Source organism: Musca domestica, unplaced genomic scaffold, assembly GCF_030504385.1.
Source record: "Musca domestica strain aabys unplaced genomic scaffold, Musca_domestica.polishedcontigs.V.1.1 141, whole genome shotgun sequence".
Taxonomy (NCBI): Eukaryota; Metazoa; Arthropoda; class Insecta; order Diptera; family Muscidae; genus Musca; species Musca domestica.
The window spans coordinates 945,237-961,713 of record NW_026712194.1 but is presented as its reverse complement, the minus strand read 5'-3'; the positions used below and the strand labels follow the sequence as shown (position 1 = coordinate 961,713).

At 39.3% G+C, this 16,477-nt stretch overlaps 3 protein-coding genes across 3 annotated transcripts; 2 read left to right on the top strand and 1 right to left on the bottom strand.

Annotated features, from left to right (window-relative positions):
• Positions 1 to 10,241: 10,241 nt before the first annotated feature.
• Positions 10,242 to 10,887, top strand: LOC131801141 (peptidoglycan-recognition protein SC2-like). Its single transcript, XM_059119248.1, has one exon. It carries the CDS (start codon positions 10,275 to 10,277, stop codon positions 10,830 to 10,832), a length of 558 nt encoding a protein of 185 aa, XP_058975231.1. The 5' UTR covers positions 10,242 to 10,274; the 3' UTR covers positions 10,833 to 10,887.
• A 2,270-nt stretch (positions 10,888 to 13,157) lies between these two features.
• On the top strand, positions 13,158 to 13,719 carry LOC101892676 (peptidoglycan-recognition protein SC2-like; the record flags this gene model as incomplete). Its single annotated transcript, NM_001309007.1, is given in 1 exon segment — positions 13,158 to 13,719. A coding segment is annotated over 1 exon segment (558 nt).
• A 1,019-nt stretch (positions 13,720 to 14,738) lies between these two features.
• Positions 14,739 to 15,404, bottom strand: LOC131801140 (peptidoglycan-recognition protein SC2-like). Its single transcript, XM_059119247.1, has one exon. The coding sequence runs from the start codon at positions 15,366 to 15,368 to the stop codon at positions 14,811 to 14,813; it is 558 nt and encodes a 185-aa protein (XP_058975230.1). The 5' UTR covers positions 15,369 to 15,404; the 3' UTR covers positions 14,739 to 14,810.
• Positions 15,405 to 16,477: the final 1,073 nt, after the last annotated feature.

The following is a 16,477-nucleotide window of genomic DNA, read 5'->3' as shown; positions in this document are numbered from 1 at the left end:
AAATAGGGAAAATCAAAGAAGATATTTGAAGAATGTACCGAAACAACTCTTTTTGTTTACGCCGACTCGGCACTGCCGTTCAGTAAAATGATTGCAAGGCTATTCCCAAGCCAGACACACTTGTTTTAGCTCAATATGTGGGAGAACGTGTTTAAAATATGATGAGTTACGAATGAACAATAAATGCGGTATAGGTAATTATACTTTCATTACTTTGAACTAGATCCGGGGGTCTTTTAGCTTTTTCATATCGTTTGTAGCCCGGCGAAATGAGCATTTTCAGCTCAGAAAGTCTCAACGTAAAATTTTATGTCGATTTAACGTTGTCCGACTTTCTGTCCGTTCGTCCATCCATCTATTGTAATGACGCTATATTTAAAAAAATAGCGTTTTAAAGAAGTGCTGATCCACTTTTCAGTGTAGCCCCTATAAAATTTTGACTGGCATTTGCTCTTTAACATGGTATTCGCTCAAAGAAAGAATAATCTCTACGTCATGGTGGCGAGCATTTAAAGTTTGGTCCGGTCGAAAAAAGTTCGCCAAACTCACTTGTTTATTTTTAACCATTTGTTATTTTTAACCAATAATAAAATTAGCGCTTTATGTTTTGAGGGAGTTGTTTTAAATAACTCCCACGGAGAAAGTGAAGTGGAAGGGTTGTTGTAAATATTGTAATTTCACAAAAAAGAAAAAAACCAACAACCGACTATTTTGAAATCTGAAAATAATAACTGTGGTATCAAAAAAAAAAAAAAAAAATATATGCCTGTTTGGTTTTATCAACAAAAATTGTTTCCTGGGATACACCACGTGGAAGAGTGTCCAAAACATATTTCCGACTGAAATCAAAGAAGGTTGTGTTATGGAAAACACCATTCGAACAATTGATGAGAGTCGTGCAAACAAATGGTTTTCTTGTTTATCGTAAATTGACTAATCATAAATCTGCAATAAGTGAATGTACATTTAATGAGGGGAGAGTTCATTTTCAGTTTATAGTACAACCTATATGCCAGAGAGAAAGAGCAACGAGAGGATTTCATGAACAATAACTACAAAATTTGAATTGAATGTAGCTATCGAAATTCTTCTGTCCAATTCGACTACAAGGAACATGTTCACATAAAGAAGAGACACTTTTCAAATAATGAAAATCTGCCTGGTTGTCTTACAGCAACAATATTTTCAGGTACTTAACACCGAAAGAGCTAACTCTGTGACAATACAAATATTTGTAGACCATTCCACACAGTTCCAAGTCAAGCCGGAATTTTTTGTTACATTTTAATTTTGCTTTTAAATTTGTGTGTGTTTTCTTTCCTTTTTAAGTATTTGAACATCCTTAACGTCCAACGAACGCTCCACTACAACAAAATGCAAGATAAGACAAAAGAATACAAGAAAAAAAGCAAACTATGAATGAGCAACTGAAAATACCACCACTAAGACCTTTATCTCATTAAATAACAAAGCGGAAATCCTAAAGGAAGCTCCTGAAAAAAGTCCCCTCCATTGTGCAGGAACTCTTCACAACAACTATTACGCAAAGCAAAAGGATGAATGTGGAATTATGAAGGCCACAACTTTATATTAAAAGATAACGTACGCGAACGAGGACCAAACGCTGCTGAAATAACTTGTGTCTATTTAATAGGCAAGCAGCTTTCAAGTACAGTGCAACAGAAGCAACCCTAACTGGAAATCAAACTATTCAAATTGATAAAAAAAAATACTTCATTCAATTCTAACGTTTGCTTCTCCAGTGCGAATGATGAAATTACAAAGTACCAGATCTCCAGGCGGGGTATTTGAGCCGACAACGTCAACACTTGGCTTGTTAAGGGGAGTTTGTGGGTAACCCCACCCCTCAACATCATGGCAAAATCAGCCACAAACATAAGCCTTTAGAAATAATAAATCCTGACTTTCACATCAGGCTTTTTAAATGTCGAATCCAGCTGGGATTAATTTAATCCCAATCCACTGTATGACTTGGAGTTCACCACAAAATGAGTTGTTTTAGTTGACATTTTAGCTAAACAGTTGTGCGAAAACAAAATACAAGAAAAGGGAAACAGAAAACTAAAGTAAAACTATTTCAGTACTCAACTGGTACTTTCGCTTTTAGAAGAAAAAATTAAATGTAGTGATGCGGAAGGGAGGGTGTATTGCTGTGTGTGTGTGTGCGCATTGGATACTTGTTTGTTTCATTGCAACTGGGACAGAGTGGCTGATCCTCATAGTTACATACGTAGCTGTGGCGCGTTTGTTGTTCATACGACTGGTGTCAATGTAATGTTGTCTCTTTTGTTCTTAGCTCATTACAGCTTGTAAACCTACGAAAATGAACACTCACTCACTCGCTTGCGAGGGAATGGCATCTTCAGGAGTAACAGAAAAAGGACCAACGACAAAGAAAAACAAAAAAATAATAGTAAAATTTACTTAGCACTTCGAAATGATTATTACAACAAAAACTAACACTTTAATGGAGGAAAACAATGACGAAAGACGGGATGATGTCATAGAGAATCATAAGGCTCTAAGGGAAGAGAGAGAGTATTGTCGAGGCTCCCCTTTGAGTGTCGATTTTGTCTAGTCACTGATAAAAATTATCTTCAATTGTCGGATCTAGCTGTTTGTTTTGCAAGATAGCGGTTGAGAGCCTATGCGAATAAAAATCTGTGGCGGTACAAATCGTATTTTTAATACAGATAGATGTGGCTTTTATCCACTGCCATGCCATACGCTCAGCACTTTAGGTAGATCAAGTATTTACTATTGAAACCACATCCCATTTTTGCTATTTTGTGGAACAACCACATAATTGTGATTGTGTCCTTAAGTCAATTAATCACCTTTCCAAGTTCGTTCATTCGGTCGAATCATACAACATGTGAGTGAATGTGAGAACACATAGATCGATACGTTTGTATATATTGGCTCGGTGTCATTGAACATTACAAACAAAGCCATTTGTAACCCCACTTTGAAGGACGTTCACAGATGGTACCACTCACCACTTCGCTTCCAAGTGGTTACAGGTTTCAATGGTGGTACCACCAGCGTGTCAGAAAACGATAGATATGAATTACCATGGATAGACGTGTGGATGTCTGCAAGCATCGGAAAGTAGTCGATGCGACTGCCGCCATCTAGGTTCAAGTGAATACAGAATATCATCAAAGGAAATACACGAAAACCCTTTTTACTCGTCAGAAGAAAAAAAAAACAAAAACAATAGAAAATTTCAAACTAAATTGAAAGCAATGTATGTATATACATATCTATGTAAGGATATGGGTGAGATAGATACAGGGTGAGATGGAAAAACTACAACCAACTTCAGACTGCTGTCATTAATAAGCCACTCGTCCGATAGCTGTTAAAATTATTCCAGTGACAGCTTATTATGTTGTTTACAAGCGTACAGAATCATTTTGGTGAGAATTTTCCAGAAAAAAAGTTATTCGTGATGGAATTCAAGCGTGACAGTGTGATTTCTTTATATTTGGCAGGAAAACCACAACTGGCTATCGTTAGAGCACTCCAGCATTTAAATGTGAATAAATCTTTTCTGTCTCGTACCATCGCTCCTTACCGTGGTACCGATAGCGTAGCCCGGCGTCAAAGAAATGGACGGAAGAAATGGTTCGAAAAGTAAAGAAGCGACTTGATCGAAACTCGCGTCGCAGTGGCCGAATAATGGGTCGTGAGCTGAACATATCGCAATATTCCATCCGGCAAATATTGCAAAAGAGCCATTGAAATTCCAAAAAGTGCAAGAACTTACAACGCTACAGAAAGAAAATAGACTCAAAAGAGCTAAAGAGTTGCTTCGCTTGGCCGAAAGTGTTGAACTGCCGAATTTGGTTTTCTCCGATGAGAAAACATTCGTTGTCCAGCAGTTTGTAAACAAACAAAATCATCCGCTCGCGTTTACTTGCCAAAGAGGTCAGCTGCAAATGTGCACCTTCGGTTGGCCACTAGAAGTCAAGCGCCGGCCATGGTGATGGTGGGAGCCGCCATAACAGCCGATGGTCGCTCTCCGCTCGTATTTATCGACCGTGGCATCAGAATAACTGCCGAATATTATTGCCAAAATATTCTGGAGGATGTATTAAAACCTTGGGCACGCAAAGATATTGGCCGCAAATCTTGGACATTCCAACGGGACTCAGCACGCACTTCCCTAGAATGGTTACAAAATGAGGTTCCTCGCTTCATTTCCAGCTCACAATGGCCACCAAAACCTCCGGATAACAATCCGTTGGACTATTGTGGCTGGAGCATTTTGGAAAGCAAAAAATACCAAAGTGTCGATCACCTCGAACAAGCGCTTCGCCGGGAATGGGCCAAAATACCGCAGAGCAACATTCGGGCAGCGTGTGATTTGCAGAAATCGTGGTATAGCTTTTCACTCACCTAATTGTTTCTAGTAAAATTTGGTGGGTTATCTTAGATTTTTTTCCACTTTTAACGGGATGTTTGAGTTTATAGCACGATTCCGACTCTCCCTCTTTCTCGCTACATCTGCTGTTTTCCCGCGAATGAAACGATTTAAAATTTTAAAGCTCTCATCGTGATACATTCAATGTCGCCCATCCAATTTAGTTAAACGTATTGACAAACTATTTCAAATTCACGCCAGGTTAACTTCGATTTGCCGTGACTTGTTCTGGTTTGCCACCTAAGACACAGACAGAGGGCGGCCGCTCGAATGTGTGAGTGTGTGTGGCGTGAAACACTCATGCACCCATCTCCAGGTGAGGGCGGAATTGCCAGCATTCTTCAAACAAAAAATGAAAGCAAAGCCACGCCAAGCGAAACCAAACGAAACGAAAAGGTTGAATAGAAAATTCGTGTCTCTTTCTGTTGGCATAACAATATTAGCGACAGCATTCAATTGAGTTGTGTTGTCATACACAATTGGAAACGCACAATGGCGAACTGCAGACGAACATATGCCACTTGCAACGTCATGTTGCAATAGACCGGATGTGAAGACAACACACAGACACACACACTACACCATTTCATATGCAATTTGTAGGATTCGTATTGAAAATTCTATTATATTCATTTCGATATCCTATTTGGGCTGGCATAGCGCTTTTTAATGTCAATGTCAGTTTCCGACAGTTTCTTTTCATCTTGGTTTCGATTTATATGCGTTCATTTGCTCATAAACATGCTGAGAGGCATAGGGTATCCTTAAAGACGATCTCGTCCGACATTGATTTTACATTCGAATCTCAAACGTCGAATTACAAAAAAAAAAAAAAACAGTTCAAAACATTAGTAATTTTAATGGCGACGGCAAAAAATGTCCCAAAATACCGCCACACGTCGGTCGGTTCAGATTCGATACAAGCTACATGCCTCTCAAGCGAGCAGGGTGCCAATTTCATAACCCTATACTTAGCCCATGTCAGTTACTTGCCATTTTTGTTTGGCCTGACTTGCGAATAACCGCAAGGATGCTTATCGCTGCTGATTTCCCGTTGTTTCTCACAGTGGAGAGTGCTTTACAAAAAGTTGAGATGTAATTAGCAAAGATAAAGCTAAAAATAACTATTTACTAGGTAGGTATTTGTGTTAGAATCGGATAACGAAAGGAAGAGAGAAAGAGGGAGAGCGCGCTGAAAAATCATGGGACAGACAAAAACAAATGGTTGGACTTTATTGACAGCAAGGGCTGGTCACATTCCTAAATAATATGTATATCGATAAACAAGAACGGACAGCGATTAACAGAACATACCATATAAGGACTGAAATGAGCGGCTAAGCTAGAACTATAAACCAAATAAAGAGCAAGTAAAAGAGAGACTGACAGACCGACAGACCGACTGAACTATGGAAACGAAATATTTCATTGAAAGAATCTAAAGTAAGAAAATATGACCTTAAAATTGAACTTAAATTACCTAATCTGCACTTCGCATAACGCTTTGTTAACTCGCCTGTAAGGTCTAGGAAACATGTGTCTAGTTAATAAAAGAAAAGTTAGCAAAAAATGCACTGATGAAGCATCAAATCCATTGGCCCCCTCCCAACAACGAAACTGTAATAAAGGTAACCTCGCACAGTTAATTGTTCAAATCTTTTCGAAATCACTTCGTTTAAATTTGAAAATATTGGAGCAAGTTTTCTGTGTATAAGGCTATTTACAAAAAAAAAACTACACAATCTTATTCGAAATTAGGGCGCATTAAATAAGTGTACCATGCCCTCAACACTCTGAATAGCCAACCCTACCAAATGTGAATCTCTGAAAAAAGGAGAAAACAAAGGATAATTACGACACAGTTTCTTTGTAATTTCACTGGTTGGCCGTTTTGTTAGCGGGACATAAAATACAGTGATAAACGTTAAAATAGTTGCACACATTTACACTCACATCTGCTTGCAACGTCACGAAATGCAGAGAACGATATAAATGAAAAGACACAGACTTCGCCACAACAACAAAGAAAAAAAATAGGAAATAGGAAACATAAAAGTGGAACAAGTTGGTAATCCTATTGCCACTGTCCCACTTTTTAAGTCCGAGTATTTACTCAGCCACTTAATTGGTTAATTACAGCAACGACATCGACAAGAACCTTAGAAAAGAAATAAAACCCTTCATTCTGAAGTAAATGTGGAGCGTTGAAACGTTCGTACCCATCATAAATATGACAATCGAATTTAAATTTAAACTGATATCAACTGATCTGCAATCGGATGGTACATATGTATTGGAGCTTTATTTTAATCTGAACCGATTTTGACAGACTCTTACTCTTAATTCAGTTGTGTGGAATCGTCGAAAGCTATAACCTAAACTGAATCGTTGATAACAATAATAAGCTACAGTGTGTTGTTTGTCGGGTTTAAAAAGCTGCATTGGCGCCACGGTCTTTTTTGACGCCAAATAAAAGAAACACTCCGGCAACGGCAACAATTAAATCGAATGAAGTGCGGGGAGAATGAAGCAAGATGAGGGGATGGAATGCATAGAAAGTAAAACCCATGTACCTCTTTTTCTCGCTTTTCCATCAGTGGTCGCCAACATCAATCCAACGGTTATTAGAAAACCAAAGATAAATTTTGAATCAGTAGTCATCCGGAAATGTACCTACAAATAGTCCAGAACTCAAGTAAGGAATCATGTCTTCGTTTTAGAACATCTTTTAAATGGTTGTATTTTTTTTTTAGAAAAATGCATTACATCTCTTGGAACGCCAAACGGATACATGTCGCCCCGAAATGCTAACGATGGCAAAGAATTCAAAATTATATTTTCCCGTATGTATGTAGGTATGTGTTTTTGTGCAGTTTTCTCTTAAGTATTTTCTCTCCGATTTTATATTTGACATTTGAATAAATTTTCAGCTCATTTAACAACGAATAGTAAAAGCGTTGATAGCGCCATCGTAGTACAATCCAAACTACAATCGTTGCCGTTGCCATTGCCATTTCCTAGACAACTGTACGTCCCTCCGCCCCTGCGCCAGTAGACATCGTCACCATTTCCTTCTGTTCAAAATATCTGTGTATGTAATTTCAGTGGCTTGCAGGCGAAAGCGAGTCTTGGTGCAAGAGCTGGGATAGAGGCACAGCACTTAAAAAGCAACTCTTAGATATTTAGCAATCATTTGCGCCAGCATATAGTGGGTTTGATTGCGGGTCTTGTTGCATGCGAACCAGCCAGCCAGTCAGCAAGCACCCACCCCCAAATGTGGAACCTTAAGAAGAGTAATGTTTCCAAATCTGATTTTTTTTCACCCCACTTTGGGTGGGTTCGTTTCGTTTTTTGGTGCTGCCAAAACATGCAATGATGTTTAATGCCCGTCGTAATGGGGAAATCCTCAGCTCCTCTTCCTCGTGGCAAAGCATGCCGATGCCTCCAGTAGATGCACTGCTGGTAGTGGTTGTTGAGTTTCTTGCTGTTCTCAGCTCTAAACGTTATAAATGTTAATGATGTTGTCAGTTTAATGAGCTCATCTGGGTCTGCTCCGGTGCCAACGCTGATGTCGTTGTTGCAAACAACAGCGGTGGCTGTGATTTCCGACATAAGTGAACTTTTAAATGCAGATAAATTGAGTTTTTCTCCTGCACAGCTTCAACGCGATTATTTTCCTTTCATGAATTCTAAAGTAAAAAAAGAACGTATTTCCATGACGAGTTGGACAGGACTAATGTCTTCCTTGAATCTGTGTGCTGGTGTGATTTACATTCGAATGATGGAGTACCGAAAAGGAAGCTGAGGCAAAACATAATCAATGACGACGCTTGAAGAAATACTCAGAACACAGCGTGACAAGATACCCGTTGTGTGTGTGACCCGTTGATATCCCATTATAAGGAGATCGATATATATGTATATATCGTAGTATCGTACATTCTCCCATTTTTCGGCAACACCAAGTCTGTTGTCCTTATCATTCAATGACGCACAAACTGTCACGCGCCATCTACAATTATAATTTTTGAAGAGCTAAATCCTAAAATAACTCTTTATTTATTTGTTTATTTATTTATTTGTTTCTGATACTTGAGTTTGATTTGTTTCGCTCCATGGAATGACAGAAACAGCTGCAAAAACTAGAAACAAAAGTACAAAACGAATCGAAAACAAAACAGAGGAACCTTATCATGATTTATGAGGTCACTCATCACTTTTATTGATAAAGGCCGGGCGGTTGAACCTACAACCAGCTTTATGACCCACACAATTTTGGAGGCTCTCATGATCTTTTTCGTTGGTCTGGTTGTTTGTTATGATTCAAAATGGCTTAATTCTTAAAATATTTATAACTCCAAGTAGTTATCTACCTACTTAGTTTTGTTAATAAAATATTCCCATTTTGCAGTGCGAAAAGAATACAAACAATTCTTAAATGAAGAGAACATAAGTGTTTTTTATGACCTTCCCCAGTGCACTCTCACCGAAAACCCTTTAGCTAACTTTCATGACCAGGGACGTACACTGAAATATCCACGAGATATTTAAGGGGCAATGCTTTATGGCATATCAAAAGAAAAAAAACTGCAAATGTCTTTTCTATACAGAGATGGGCATAATGCACTGCATTTTTAGTGCACTAATAATTTCACTATCACTGTTCATTTAGTGGTAGTGCAGTTTTTAATTCCACTACCCCTAAGGGGTTAGTGGTAGTGAAAAATGAATTGCACTACCACTAACCCTTTAGTGATATTTAAAAAAAAATCGCACTACCACTAAATTTTAGTGGTAGTGAAATTTCAGTAGCACTACCACTAAATTTAGTGGTATTTAAAGTGCACTAAAAATTTAGTGCAATATGCCCAACCCTGTTTCTATATTGGTCTATACTTTGTGAGAAATTTCTCCCAATAGGTGTTGGCATACTCTCAGTAACTTGGCTGTCAAAAGCGCTCTTTCCAGTTGCACTCTTTTACTGGACTTTCGGGTTATCGAAAACAGTTACATAAAAAGTACTACAAACCAAACCTGGTATTCGCACAAGAATATTCTTATAGAGAAGAAAAGAGCGTTGCCACATCAATGATGCAGTCTGTGGTTGTGTTCAATGGATCATTCGAGAATACAAAAGCACAGCAGACTTAGCAAGACAATGCACATAGCCCTTAGCTAATCCCCCATCCTACAAATGTCCAGACAATATTTTAGAAAAAATCCTACACAGAGAAGAATATTCTTAACCCTCACATTTCCCAACTATAAACTCCAATTCAGTATACTAAATTGGAATATAATGGTATTTTAGTCAACAAGAGGCTCTAACGCATCCACTAGTCGAACGACCTACTCTCTACAGATATAAACACTCATGGACTGGTGACAACATGGGCCATTAACTTCCTGAAATTATTATCAGATCGAGTCAAGTGCATAGACGAAGCAGTCAACATCGAGCTCAGAACTCAACCGTTAAAATGAAGTGATCTCCGTTCAGCCTTTGAATGTGCTTTTCCAAAATGAACGTACCGGAAAAAATGGGTGTACGTACGACACTAACAGGTATACGCACGGCTCCAAAATGAGTTATGAGACAATTTGGATGATTTGTCAGAGAGGGAGGTGTGTGTGATTTAAAAAATATATTCGGGTGCAAATACTGTTTGGAAGATATATTCACTGGTTGATTTTTATTGACAGGAAGCGGAGATAAAGATCTGATATGAAGTGCGCAGCGAGCGCCATGGCTCTTTAGAGGTTCGTATATAAGAGCAGCTGAATGGCGAACCATTATTAGTTGTGTTGATCGACAAGCATAGCAATGGTTTCGAAAACTTTATTTGGTCTCTTGGCCGTCCTCTTCTGTGCCCAAGCCGCATTGGGTCTCACCATCATCTCGAAATCCGAATGGGGTGGTGCTGCTGCCACTAGTAAAACGTCCCTGGCCAATGGCTTGTCATATGTGGTCATCCATCATACTGCTGGCAACTATTGCAGTACCAAGGCCGCTTGCAGCCAAGAATTGAGGAACATTCAGAGCTACCACCAGAAGACTTTGGGATGGGCTGATATTGGCTACAACTTCTTGATCGGCGGTGATGGCAATGTCTATGAGGGTCGCGGCTGGAATGTTTTGGGTGCTCATGCTACTAACTGGAACTCCAAGGCCATTGGCATCTCCTTCTTGGGTAACTACAACAACAGCAAACCCACTGCTGCCCAAATCGCTGCTGCCAAGAGTCTTTTGGCCACTGCTGTCTCTCGCGGTCAAATCAAATCCGGCTACATTTTGTACGGCCATCGTCAAGTCGGATCCACCGAATGTCCCGGCACCAACTTGTGGAATGAAATCAGAACCTGGGCCAACTGGAAGGCTTAAGTAGTTGTTTAATAATTGTAAACTTATCAAAAATAAACATGTTCTTTCAAGCGTAGTGAAGTTTGACTTTTTGTGTCTGTGATAGTTTTTATAACTTTCAGAGGAGGCTTTGCAGCCTCCTTTATAACACTGTGATGACATGGCATTAACTACGAAAATCAGTGCGGCGATATAGACATCTTCATCTGCGGCCATCTGGTTGGGGCCCACAATATTTTAAAAGTTAAACTTTAAATGAGCCGCTTCCTCGGAGCTTGGTTTGCTCTCCATTTAATTACGAAATAATTACTCATATTCACACACAAAATTTTCTTCATTCGATTCCTTCTCAGAACAACGATGGAATTGCTAGCTACCATTCCGAGCAAGTGATGGCATTTAAAATGATTCAAAGCATAAATATGTAATAAAATTCTGTAATTTCTCGGAGCAAATGCGATCCTGAATGAATAGTATAATTTTGTTTGCTCTGTGATCCAAGCATCGCTTCTTGTCTGTCCACAAATTCGAATCTGGATACAAAACTAGTAACGAGCTTCTCAAAATTATTTTGTTATTATTCCTAAAAAAGACGACTAGTTCGTGTGAGTGGGTTGATTGCTTGAATTTTCACAACCAGTAATATTGAAATAATGGGTATTGGTTGCGAGACATTTAAATATCAAATATCGTATACATATTCAATACACATAGAACACTTGGCAGTCATGCCCCAAACGACTTCCCACAAGCGGGATAATTAGACAGAGATACTCAAGATTCAATTAAATATTCGTTGTGGTATTGGTTCAAAATCTTCCATGCTGCAGAGGTAGAAGGAGTAGATGTTTGTTACAGGCTTGAATTTAAACGTCAATTAAATGGCTATCACAAGAAGTAAAAAAAATAATATTTTTAAAATCCCCACCATTGGGTAAAAAACTACAAATACCAGAAAGACCGTTTGGATAATGCTGTTAAACTTTTCAAAAAACCATAAAGTGGGTGAGGCCGTTGTATGGGGGCCATACCAAAACGGGAAACTCTATCGACAAATTTATACTTAAAACCATGTGATCTACCAAATCTTATTAAATACCAAATTTGTAACAATTTCGTGAGTAAATGTGACTAGGATTATCAAAAAAGCGAATATCGGTGGGTATCGTTATATGTGCCCTATAGGAAAACGTGGACCAAAATATTCAATGTCCTGTCACCGGAGCTACATCCCATTATGAACTGCAAATACCAATTTTAAGACAAACCCGTGGGAAAATGTGGCAAAAATCATCAAAATACTGATTGTCTGGAGGTACCATTATGAGGGGGCTATACGAAAATGTTGACCTACACATACATTGTTCCGCCACCGGAGTTAGAACCCATTACAAACCACAAATACATATTTTTAGACAAATCCGTGGAAAAATGTGGCAAACATAATCAAAATACCGAACATCGGGAAGTACCTTTATAACAAAAACCTGGACCGATATATCTCATTTTCAATTCCAACTGTTCTAGACACAATACAAATTGTTGTGCCAAATTTTGAAGCTCTACGTCAAATAATGCGGGCTGTATCGTGATTTCAACAGACAGAGGGACAGACAGCCAGACATCGTTAAATTGATTTAGATATTTAAGGATGCTACAAACGGAATGACAACGTACCGTTATATACCTTCCTTTTCAAGGTGGGGGGTAAAAAAAAATGAAAACACATGACGGGGGTATTTGTCAAGTTCTATAGCGACCATTCAAAAAGCTAAACGGTCATGGAGTCCAAAGTGAGAGCTAAACGTCCACAATTTCTATGGACATGAAGATTTTAGTTTTGGCGGACAGATAGAGGAGACATCGCCCGTATTTTATTGTACACAATTCTGTGTTAATACGGATTTCAGACTTTTCCGCCGACGAACTACCTCCTTTACGCATTCTTACTGTCTTTAGTGTCAATTTGCTTCGATAGGATCTTAGAACTTTTAATCCTACGTCAATTAAAGTCCCTTCGGAACTGATGTCGTCAGACACAATTTTTTTTTCTGGGATTCATGTCATCCTGTCCCCTTGTTACTCGTTCAAGGAGGGATAGTAATAAATTTGTCGTTCGGCAGGTTGAAACATTAAATTAAATGGTTTCGGGTGCAATCTTTTAATTAAGAGATATATGTATTAACTAATATTATTTATTAACAGCGGGCGGAGATAAAAATCTGATAGTGTGCGGTATCACCACATTCTTATTGGGCTAACAACTTCAGTAGCCATGTCAGAGTTTCGTATATAAATGCCGTGGAACGGCGAACCATCATCAGTTGTGTTAATCGACAAGCATAGCAATGGTTTCGAAAACTTTGTTTGGTCTCTTGGCCGTCCTCTTCTGTGCCCAAGCCGCATTGGGTCTCACCATCATCTCGAAATCCGAATGGGGTGGTGCTGCTGCCACTAGTAAAACGTCCTTGGCCAATGGCTTGTCATATGTGGTCATCCATCACACTGCTGGCAACTATTGCAGTACCAAGGCCGCTTGCAGCCAAGAGTTGAGGAACATTCAGAGCTACCACCAGAAGACTTTGGGATGGGCTGATATTGGCTACAACTTCTTGATCGGCGGTGATGGCAATGTCTATGAGGGTCGCGGCTGGAATGTTTTGGGTGCTCATGCTACTAACTGGAACTCCAAGGCCATTGGCATCTCCTTCTTGGGTAACTACAACAACAGCAAACCCACTGCTGCCCAAATCGCTGCTGCCAAGAGTCTTTTGGCCACTGCTGTCTCTCGCGGTCAAATCAAATCCGGCTACATTTTGTACGGCCATCGTCAAGTCGGATCCACCGAATGTCCCGGCACCAACTTGTGGAATGAAATCAGAACCTGGGCCAACTGGAAGGCTTAAGTGGTTCGCTTTGTTATTGCAATCATTTGAAACAATAAAAATATTCGGATTTTGATCATAAATTGGAAAACTTTTTTTTATTTTAGATTAATATAATCAAAGATGCGAGGTGTGGGAGGATTTGTATAGGATGTACTTAAAATCATCAGTTGTAGAGATTCAAAAAGAGCAGAAATGAAAAATATTCAACTCAAGCGGAGTCGCTGAGACGGAGATCCATTAGATCTTTTGCAGTTGATTTGGGAAAAATGTTTAAACATCGTCCTTTAAACATTCCAAACTATGTTCTAAAAATAGTTTTAGAGTTTATGTCATTTCACGCAGGCTTATGACGCTTTCAAGTTTTAAAGGTGGGAATACATAAAGCGCTTATACGACTGGCTTAAGTCATCGGCTGACTTCTTCCCACCTTAATACTTATCGTCTGCCGAAAACTATCTGAAATCTCTTTACCAGTCCGTAAGTCAGACACAAAGTCGTTTCAAGGATCTACTTTTTTCTCGACATTACCTAAGATGACCCTCCACCACTGAACTTTCGCGCCAAAGGTACAGGATGGGATTTTAAGTAGCATTGATAATATTTTACAAGGCCCTGTAGCGAAGATATGTCGCTGCGAGGATCAAACCAGAGGCTCAATTCTAGCACTAGGGAACAGTGGAATGAAATCTTTTATAAAGGAAAAAAAATCAGAAATTTGTCGATTTAACCAAAAACAAGCAAATCGTGTGGAAAACTTTTGTATCGACATGCATTTCTTTCAATCAAAACATAAATTCCTCGCCCAAATATGTCTCGCGTTCCCAATTGGGGACGACAACATTTTACCTCCGTTTTCATTGCAACAAATTGAAATTGGCAACGCTTGGACCAAAACGAGTTAGTGGGGTTAGTGGGTCCCTATACAATGCAAGAATTTGTCTGGCAATGGAGAAGATCACACGTTGGAAAACACGAGAAAAGGACATTACATACATATAGTCCTTAAATAGGTTCTGTGTTTCAAACTACAATACAGACATACTCTTTATAGCTCAGAAAATTTTATTGATTTTTTTTTTTTTTAAATGTATAACAAACATTTATGGACAAATTAAGCCTTCCAGTTGGCCCAGGTTCTAATTTCATTCCACAAGTTGGTGCCGGGACATTCGGTGGATCCGACTTGACGATGGCCGTACAAAATGTATCCGGATTTGATTTGACCGCGAGAGACAGCAGTGGCCAAAAGACTCTTGGCAGCAGCGATTTGGGCAGCAGTGGGTTTGCTGTTGTTGTAGTTACCCAAGAAGGAGATGCCAATGGAATTGGAGTTCCAATTAGTAGCATGAGCACCCATAACATTCCAGCCACGACCCTCATAGACATTGCCATCACCGCCGATCAAGAAGTTGTAACCAATATCAGCCCATCCCAAAGTCTTCTGGTGGTAGCTCTGAATGTTCCTCAATTCTTGGCTGCAAGCGGCCTTGGTACTGCAATAGTTGCCAGCAGTATGATGGATGACCACATATGACAAGCCATTGGCCAGGGACGTTTTACTAGTGGCAGCAGCACCACCCCATTCGGATTTCGAGATGATGGTGAGACCCAATGCGGCTTGGGCACAGAAGAGGACGGCCAAGAGACCAAATAAAGTTTTCGAAACCATTGCTATGCTTGTCGATTAACACAACTGATGATGGTTCGCCGTTCCACGGCATTTATATACGAAACTCTGACATGGCTACTGAAGTTGTTAGCCCAATAAGAATGTGGTGATACCGCACACTATCAGATTTTTATCTCCGCCCGCTGTTAATAAATAAATTTAGTGAATACATATATCTCTTAATCAAAAGATTGCACCCGAAACCATTTAATTTAATGTTTCAACCTGCCGAACGACAAATTTATTACTATCCCTCCTTGAACGAGTAACAAGGGGACAGGATGACATGAATCCCAGAAAAAAAAATTGTGTCTGACGACATCAGTTCCGAAGGGACTTTAATTGACGTAGGATTAAAAGTTCTAAGATCCTATCGAAGCAAATTGACACTAAAGACAGTAAGAATGCGTAAAGGAGGTAGTTCGTCGGCGGAAAAGTCTGAAATCCGTATTAACACAGAATTGTGTACAATAAAATACGGGCGATGTCTCCTCTATCTGTCCGCCAAAACTAAAATCTTCATGTCCATAGAAATTGTGGACGTTTAGCTCTCACTTTGGACTCCATGACCGTTTAGCTTTTTGAATGGTCGCTATAGAACTTGACAAATACCCCCGTCATGTGTTTTCATTTTTTTTTACCCCCCACCTTGAAAAGGAAGGTATATAACGGTACGTTGTCATTCCGTTTGTAGCATCCTTAAATATCTAAATCAATTTAACGATGTCTGGCTGTCTGTCCCTCTGTCTGTTGAAATCACGATACAGCCCGCATTATTTGACGTAGAGCTTCAAAATTTGGCACAACAATTTGTATTGTGTCTAGAACAGTTGGAATTGAAAATGAGATATATCGGTCCAGGTTTTTGTTATAAAGGTACTTCCCGATGTTCGGTATTTTGATTATGTTTGCCACATTTTTCCACGGATTTGTCTAAAAATATGTATTTGTGGTTTGTAATGGGTTCTAACTCCGGTGGCGGAACAATGTATGTGTAGGTCAACATTTTCGTATAGCCCCCTCATAATGGTACCTCCAGACAATCAGTATTTTGATGATTTTTGCCACATTTTCCCACGGGTTTGTCTTAAAATTGGTATTTGCAGTTC